Source organism: Oryza glaberrima, chromosome 11, assembly GCF_000147395.1.
Source record: "Oryza glaberrima chromosome 11, OglaRS2, whole genome shotgun sequence".
Classification (NCBI taxonomy): domain Eukaryota; kingdom Viridiplantae; phylum Streptophyta; class Magnoliopsida; order Poales; family Poaceae; genus Oryza; species Oryza glaberrima.
The window spans coordinates 24,215,914-24,223,924 of NC_068336.1; the positions used below are offsets into that span (position 1 = coordinate 24,215,914).

The following is an 8,011-nucleotide window of genomic DNA, read 5'->3' on the forward strand; positions in this document are numbered from 1 at the left end:
CGTCTCCTACTGGAGATTACGTAAACTCAGAATTCCGCCTCTTCCGCCGTACGGCCAACGGGCCAAGCAAAGAGTCCAATGGGCCGAGAAGAAAATGATCCAGCAATCCGGGCACAAATAAGGCCCAAACTACGGAGCTGGGCCGTGCAGGTCTTAAATGGGCTGTGATTTCTCACAGAAATTGTGGAAGCCCATGAGAGACGCTGGATGGCAAATTCGTAAATATATCTCGTAAACTAAAACCCTACACCACCACCAACCCCTCGCTCTCCCACTCATCTCGTCGGCGGCGGCGGCGGAGCGGAGGAGCACGGCGAGCTAGCTGCTCTACCTTGGAATGGCGGTAATACCCTCTAATCTCTCCCTCTCTCGCTCTCGATATTTCGTCGCGTGATTTGGTGTCGGCTGCTCCGGTAGTTTCTGGTTCGCGTGGTAGATCGCTGTAGGCTGAAATGTAATAAGGGGCATAATAATTCAGCTCAATATTGTGATAAATAGTTGAAGAAATCGACAAACTCGCCGCTTTACATCAGGATTGGCTGAGCTTTGACTAGAATTGGAGCTTGAGAAATTAGCTAATATATAGGGCTTTAACATAGTCAAACAAAGTCAGCAGTGTGTTTTTATACTGCATGGTATACTTAATCCGGAAGAAATTTGGCTTGATACGGACATTGCATATTGTGCTTGATTATTTAGTCCTTTTTTTTTTCCTTCTGATTTTCTTGATGGTGAATTGGTGATTATTCAATTGTATTCAGTTCCAAGTGGTGCCTCCGCGTATTTAGTATCTTTACGCCATGTTGTTGATGTCTTGTTTAATTGAGCCCAATGTTGTTGATAGCTTGATATTGTGCCATCCAATGAAATAATGAAAATAGGAATATTGTGCTGTGCATGCTATTCCTGTGTTCCATGCTGGCAAACTGCCATGCGCATACAATGTACACATTGAATTTGCTTGTAACAGATGGAATTTCGTTCTTTTTATACATCTTTCCTGTTCTGCTCTTAATGGATGGATTGTTTCTTAATGCAGACTGTTCCAGTTAACCCAAAACCTTTCTTGAACAACCTGACAGGGAAGCCTGTCATTGTCAAACTTAAGTGGGGTATGGAATACAAAGGTAATCTATACTTTTACCTTTCACTTATTCTTCACTTATTACATGCTTAAGCCAGTGCTTGAAAATTTTAGAATGAAATCTCTGAGATCTCAGGAAATCCATATTTGCCCATTTTGTGCATGAAATTTCTTCTTGCCATAGATAATTAACTTCATGGCACGTATCAATACCATCCACTTTCACTGGTTTTACAATGGAATTGCAATGGAAATCATGTATTAAAATGGGTCCTCTTGTTGTAATTTAGTTTTCAGATTTTGCCTCAACATTGATTATGCTGATGGTAATTTTTTACTCTTTAAGGATACCTTGTTTCTGTGGACTCTTATATGAATCTGCAGGTATTGTTTTGTGCTTTATTTCAGTTAAATTCGTTCACCATCTACCCTTTAATATGAATCAACATGCCATATTCATTTGCTGTAATTTACTCGTGTCCCCTACTGCTTTCAGCTGGCTAATACAGAGGAGTATATTGATGGACAATTCTCTGGAAACCTGGGAGAGATACTGATTAGGTAACTCGACCTATGATCCTGGACCTGATTCATGTGTAGTTATCACTGGTACTTTTGTACTTACAGAGTTACAGTGATAACTGATAACCTGTTGCCTGCTTGCATGCTATCACCCTGTTTTCCAATCTGACTGATAATATGAAGAGATAGTATGATAGATTTAAACAAAAACATTTGAGTCCATGACAAGCAGCAGCCTTTACAACTTTGAAGGGGGAAAAATGTGGATTAACTTGTTATTGTTCTTTGCTTTTAAAGAAATCTTTTGCTGATCAAACTGTTGCACATACCATATTCCTTTGTCCAACGTGTACTTATTTGTTTTGTTCGACCTACAGGTGCAACAATGTTCTGTATCTCCGAGGCGTTCCAGAGGATGCCGAGATAGAGGATGCAGAATGAGATAACCTGGACCTATGCGCAGATCGATTTGTGTAATATGCAGCTGACATGAACAATTTAAGTGTCATGTAAAATTGATGCACAGATTCCTTGTTGACCTGGATCTTAACTATGGTCATGATATGGTTATATTAGGCATTGAAACTGATTTCATATTGACTAGTGTCATTGCTCAAATGTGTGAGAGATCATATTTCGTGAGATAATATACCATTTGCCTGTCGAGATGGATGACGAACTGAACATAATAATCGTTAGCCAAATCAGATGAAGTTTATGTAAATTTAGCATCCTGAAAGAATGTTTGCAAATTGACAAGATTTCTTCGTGTATATGAAGATCATAAGTTCATAGAGCCTTCTTGCATCAACTCTTTTACCTGAGGATATTACCATGCTTCTGAGACATTGCACATTTTTCATGTCACTGTGGCATTGTAACTTTGTAGCACAACATAACCAAGAAGTGGATTCTTGTGAATGCAGATCATATGTTCATGGGGAAAATCCAAATAAACCCCTAATCTCCCCCTACAACTTAATTTCATATAAAACACTCTATAAGTCAATTTTCTTTTCAACCTCCTGCCTCTATCTAGGTTTTAGTGATTCTCGTCACACTCCTCAATGATTTCTCAAATCCTATGGACCTTTAACATGGTGAGCGAAGATGCTCCTTATGTTCTCTCTTGTTCGGCATGAGATTTAATACATCCTATCTAATAATATGTGTTTGTCGTCGAGTTTTATCGTTGTACCTTTGGTAAATTAAAGCATGCAAAAGTGAAAACAAAAGAAGCACCTGTGATGGTAAGGGGCAACTTACCTCACCACAATGCACAATGCAGGCCTAAGGTGCATGAGAAATTACCAAAAACTATATATTGGTGGTAAGTCCGAAGAGAATGAACTTGTGGGAAGTGTTTTGTACTAAATTAAGTTGTAAGGGGGAGATTGGAAAGACCAGTGACATGTGGGGAGTTATTTGGATTTTACTTGAGAATATTGCCATGCTTTTGAAAACATTGCACATTTTTCATGTCACTGTGCCACTGTGGCACTGCAGAACAGCATAACCAAGAAGAGGAAAACTGAATACTAGTGTACATCCAAAGCTCAGTTCTAGTAATATAAATGATTGTGCAATCGTGGCAGATTAATAGTTCATGATTTTCAGATACCTAAAAGCAAACAGGCATATGGAAGCAGACCACATCAAACAACTTTGTTTCTTCGATCTCATGCAAAGAGACAGAATTACATTTCTTCTGTTGAACAAAAGGGATATATATTTATGGATATTGCTACCACAAGGCATGAATCATGAATATGACCTTGTCGTACAGTTTGCTCATGTGCACATCAGCACATACATATGTAACTATCTAGAAGAACCAAGAAAGTATATATTGGATGCATACAAAAAAAAAATTGAAGGGGATTAATCGCAATGCGCATGCACTTTAGCCGCTAGAGAAGTGTTTACATACATGCATGCCAGATTCTTTAGCTTTATGGATCACTTCTCATTGATGACGACGTCGTCGTCGTCGTTAATCTCTCCATGGAGCTTAGTATCCTTGGAACTGAGGTGGTGGAGGTGAGGCGTACTGGTGCGCCATCACCGGCGGTAAGAGTACAGTAGTGTCGAACGCCGGTGGAGCTTCAGCTTCCATTGCTGGTGGAGGTTTAGATTCCTTTGCAGGTGGAGCTTCAGCTTCCTTTGCTGGTGGCGGCAATGACTCCTGTTTCGGTGGGGGGAGGGAGACCTGCGGAACTGGTGGGGGAAGAGGCTTCACCGCTGGTGGTGGTAGGCTGACTGGTGCTGGTGGGGGTAGAGGCTTCACCGCTGGTGGTGGTAGGCTGACTGGTGCTGGTGGGGGAAGTGACTTCACGACGGGTGGTGGTAGGCTGACCGGTGCCGGTGGGGGAAGCGACTTCACCGCTGGTGGTGGTAGGCTGACCGGTGCCGGTGGGGGAAGAGACTTCACCGCTGGTGGGGGAAGCGACTTCACCGCTGGTGGTGGTAGGTTGACCGGTGCCGGTGGGGGAAGAGACTTCACCGCTGGTGGTGGCAAGATCACAGGTGATGCTGGTGGTGGTGACTTCTCTGGAGGTGGTGGCGAGATGACCGGTGCAGGTGGAGGTGGAGACTTCACAGATGGGGGTGGTAAGATGACTGGTGCGGGAGGAGGTAGAGACTTCACAGGTGGGGGTGGTGAGATGACCGGTGCTGGTGGTGGTGGAGACTTCACAGGAGGAGGTGGCAAGATAACTGGTGGTGGTGGTGGTGGGGACTTAACTGGAGGAGGTGGCGAGATGACTGGAGCCGGTGGGGGAGGAGATTTAATTGGAGGAGGCGGCAAGATCACCGGAGCTGGCGGGGGTGGAGACTTCTCTGGAGGTGGCGGTGAGCTCACAGTAACCGGTGGGGGCAAAGGCTTAACTGTTGGAGGCGGCAAGCTCACTGTAGCCGGTGGAGGAAGAGACTTCTCAGTTGGTGGAGATGAAGCCTTGGGGACTGAGGGAGGAGATGATTCCTCAGGAGTTGATGGCGGGTAAGACTTCTCTGGTGTTTCTGGCGGGCTAATTGGTTCATGTGGAGGTGAAGACTTTGCCGGCGGTGGTTCCGAGGTCACTGGCACTTGCGGCGGTGAAGACTTTGTTGGTGGTGGTTCTGAGATAACCGGTGCGTGTGGTGGTGAAGACTTCATTGGTGGAAGTACTGACTCAACTGGAGATGGCGGTGGCTGGGACTTCTCGGCTGGTGGTGGAGTTGATTTCACTGGAGATGGAGGCATGTACTCTTCTTCCGATGGTGGAGAACTATTTATTGTTGGTGTGTGTGGTGGTAGTGGCTTTTCTGGAGGTGGAGTTGATTTCGCCGGAGATGGAGGAACGTACTCCTCGTGAGATGGTGGAGAGCTCTTTGGTGTTGGTGACGGTGGTGGTTCTGACTCCTCAGATGGTGGGGATGAGCTCTCCGGAGTATGTGATGGTGGGGACTTCCCTTCCGGAGGTGGAGAGATCTCCGGTGTTGGCGTTGGTGGAGACTTTGTCTCTGGTGGTGGTGGAGACTTTTCAGGTGGTGGTGGTGAACTAACATGAGCTTCTGGTGGTGGCGAGGAAGATTTTTCTGGTGGTGGTGAGCTAACATGAGCTTCTGGTGGTGGCGAGGAAGATTTCACTGGGGATGGTGGAGTGCCTTCATGACCCGATGGTGGTGATGGAGATTTTTCCGGAGTTGGCGGAGAACTCTCTTCAGCTGGTGTTGGAGGTGACTTCTCCGAGGGAGGTGGAGAAGTTGGGTGAGCCTCTGATGGTGGTGACTTTTCTGGGGAATGTGGTAGAGGAGACTTCTCTTCTGGTGGTGATGACTTTGGTGGGGAAGGTGTGTATTCCTCTGGAGTTGGAGGTGATGTATGCGAGGTCGGCGGTGTAGGAGGAGACTTCTCTTCTGGTGGTGATGACTTTGGTGGGGAAGGTGTGTGGCCCTCCGGAGCGGGTGGTGGTGGAGATGAGGCTTCCGACTCAGGCGTGGGAGGAGACTTCTCAACTGGTGGAGTCGACTTTGGCGGGGAAGGCATGTGGCCCTCTGGAGCGGGTGGTGGTGGAGAGGAGGATTCCGACTCAGGTGTAGGAGGAGACTTCTCAGCTGGCGGTGTCGACTTTGGTGGGGAAGGTGTATGGCCCTCTGGAGTAGGTGGTGGTGGAGATAAGGCTTTCGACTCGGGTGTAGGAGGAGATTTCTCAGCTGGTGGTGTCGACTCTGGCGGGGAAGGTGTGTGGCCCTCTGGAGCGGGTGGTGGTGGAGATGAGGCTTTCGACTCAGGTGTAGGAGGAGACTTCTCAGCTGGTGGTGTCGATTTTGGCGGGGAAGGTGTGTATTCTTCTGGAGTCGGTGGAGGCGAGGCTTTCGACTCAGGTGTAGGAGGAGACTCCCCAGCTGGTGGTCCCGACTTTGGTGGGGAAGGTGTGTGGCCCTCTGGTGCCGGTGGTGGCGAGTGCGAGGTCGTCGGCGTAGGAGGGGACTTCCCTTCCGGTGGTGGCGAGCTCTCTGGAGTTGCAGGTGGGGAGTACTCAGTAGGAGGCTCCGCTTGTGGCGGAGGTGCCTTCTTGCGCTCGGGACTCTTGGGGAGCCAGCCCGAACTTGGTGGCGGTGGAGCACCATACTCTGCCGGCGGCGATGTCTCTCCCTTGATGGCGGGTGCCGGAGGCGGCGCCATCTTGGCCGGTGACTCTGGGCTGCTTGGTGTCGGCGACGGTGTTGGTTCCTCGGGTGGTTCCTCAGGTGACTCCTCCTCTGGAGGTGGTGGGCCGTGCGACGTCGGGGTGGAAGGCGCGGCCGGTGGTTCCTCGTAAGCCGGCGATTTCTCCGGCGGCCCCACCGGCACCGAGATGAGCGGCGGCTTCTCCGGCGGCTCCGACGGCTTCCCGGGCGTCGGGTGTCCGGGGCAGACGTGCTTGCTGCAGTCGACGGGGCGGGCGAGCACGGGGGCGCACTGCAGCGTCGTCTTCTGCGCCGGTCGGAGCGCGCCGAGGCAGTTGTCCTTGTCGTCGAGGTTGACCTTGCTGCTCTCCGACGGCATGCACGGCGCCGACTCGGAGTTGAAGAAGTTGTAGGCGAAGCTGAAGTTGACGAGCACGGGGAGCTCGCAGATGGACTCGTGGACGATGCCGGTGAAGACGTTCCTGGACACGTCCAGCTGCTCCAGCTTGCTGCAGTTGGAGAGTGAGGTGGGCAGCGTGCCGACGAGGACGTTGCCGCTGATGTCGATGACGTAGGTGTTCTGCAGGTAGCCCATCTCCATGGGCACGCAGCCGTCGAGCTTGTTGTTCATGAAGCTGATCTCGTCGAGCGTTTTGGCCATGCAGCCGATGCTCTTGGGGATGCAGCCGACGAAGGCGTTGTTGGCGAAGACGATGACGGAGGCGGTGGAGTTGCCGAGGTTGCCCGGGATGTAGCCGACGAATCGGTTGCTGTTGACGAAGATGGCGTCGAGCTCCTTGTCGAACAGCGCCGGCGGCAGCTCGCCCTCGAAGTCGTTGAAGCGGATGTCGAGGTACTTGAGCACGGCCATCTCGAGGCAGACGTGGGGGAAGACGCCGACGAAGCGGTTGTGGCTGACGTCGAACTCGTGCAGCAGCGACAGCCTCGACATGCTCTTGGGGATGATGCCGCAGAAGCGGTTGGTGTTGATGTGGAAGAAGGCGAGGTCGGTGAGGAGGCCGAGCTCCGGCGGGAGGTACCCGGCGATGTCGGCGCCGTTGAGGTCGATGCCGGCGACCACCATGATCTTGGGGTCGTCGATGGCGGCGTAGCAGATGACGCCGTTGTAGGAGCACACGTCGTTGCCCGTCCAGTTGTTGGTGTACCCCTTGGGGTCCGAGTAGAACGCGCGCCGCCACGCCTGGAGCGCGATGTACGCCTTGCGGAGCCGCGGGTTCGGGAAGTTGCCGACGGCGACTCCGACGCGGTCGTCGAAGTCGAAGTCATCGGACGGCAGGTCGCCCTCCTCGCTCACGCCGGCCTCCTTCATCGCCAGCAGCTGCCGGTGCGCGATGTACGACACCTCGGCGCTGGTCACCGCGCCGACGTTGGCGGCGGAGGAGAGGCATGCGGCGAGGACGGCGAGCATCAGTGCCATGGCGGCGCGGCGCCCGCCGGGGGCGAGGAGGAGCCGGAGGTCCATGGCGAAGGTGGTGGGGTGTGGGTCGATGGAATGGAGAGGCGTGGAGATGGTGGATATATGGGCGAGCCCCCTGCCCCGCCATGGGCGACGATGGGTGGTGGCCGGCGACGCCGCGCGCTGCGGGCGCGGGTGTCGCGTCGCGTCGCGTTGGCTTGGCTTCGGTTGGCTCCGCTGTTTTGGCGCGAGGTAGGAGAAGCTGTCTCTCTGGTTTGTTTGACCATCTCATATTTACTATTTTTACTGCTATGTGTTTTTCTCAATCTCTCTCTCTC

At 51.3% G+C, this 8,011-nt stretch overlaps 2 protein-coding genes across 2 annotated transcripts; one reads left to right on the top strand and one right to left on the bottom strand.

Annotated features, from left to right (window-relative positions):
- The first annotated feature begins 232 nt into the window (after nucleotides 1–232).
- On the top strand, nucleotides 233–2,202 carry LOC127755134 (probable small nuclear ribonucleoprotein F). Its single transcript, XM_052280773.1, has 5 exons — nucleotides 233–343; nucleotides 1,040–1,127; nucleotides 1,431–1,468; nucleotides 1,581–1,645; nucleotides 1,984–2,202. The coding sequence occupies exons 1-5, from the start codon at nucleotides 338–340 to the stop codon at nucleotides 2,045–2,047; spliced, it is 261 nt and encodes an 86-aa protein (XP_052136733.1). The 5' UTR covers nucleotides 233–337; the 3' UTR covers nucleotides 2,048–2,202.
- A 977-nt stretch (nucleotides 2,203–3,179) lies between these two features.
- On the bottom strand, nucleotides 3,180–7,760 carry LOC127755133 (pollen-specific leucine-rich repeat extensin-like protein 3). The gene has a single exon (XM_052280772.1). It carries the CDS (start codon nucleotides 7,737–7,739, stop codon nucleotides 3,618–3,620), a length of 4,122 nt encoding a protein of 1,373 aa, XP_052136732.1. The 5' UTR covers nucleotides 7,740–7,760; the 3' UTR covers nucleotides 3,180–3,617.
- Between the last annotated feature and the right edge of the window lie 251 nt (nucleotides 7,761–8,011).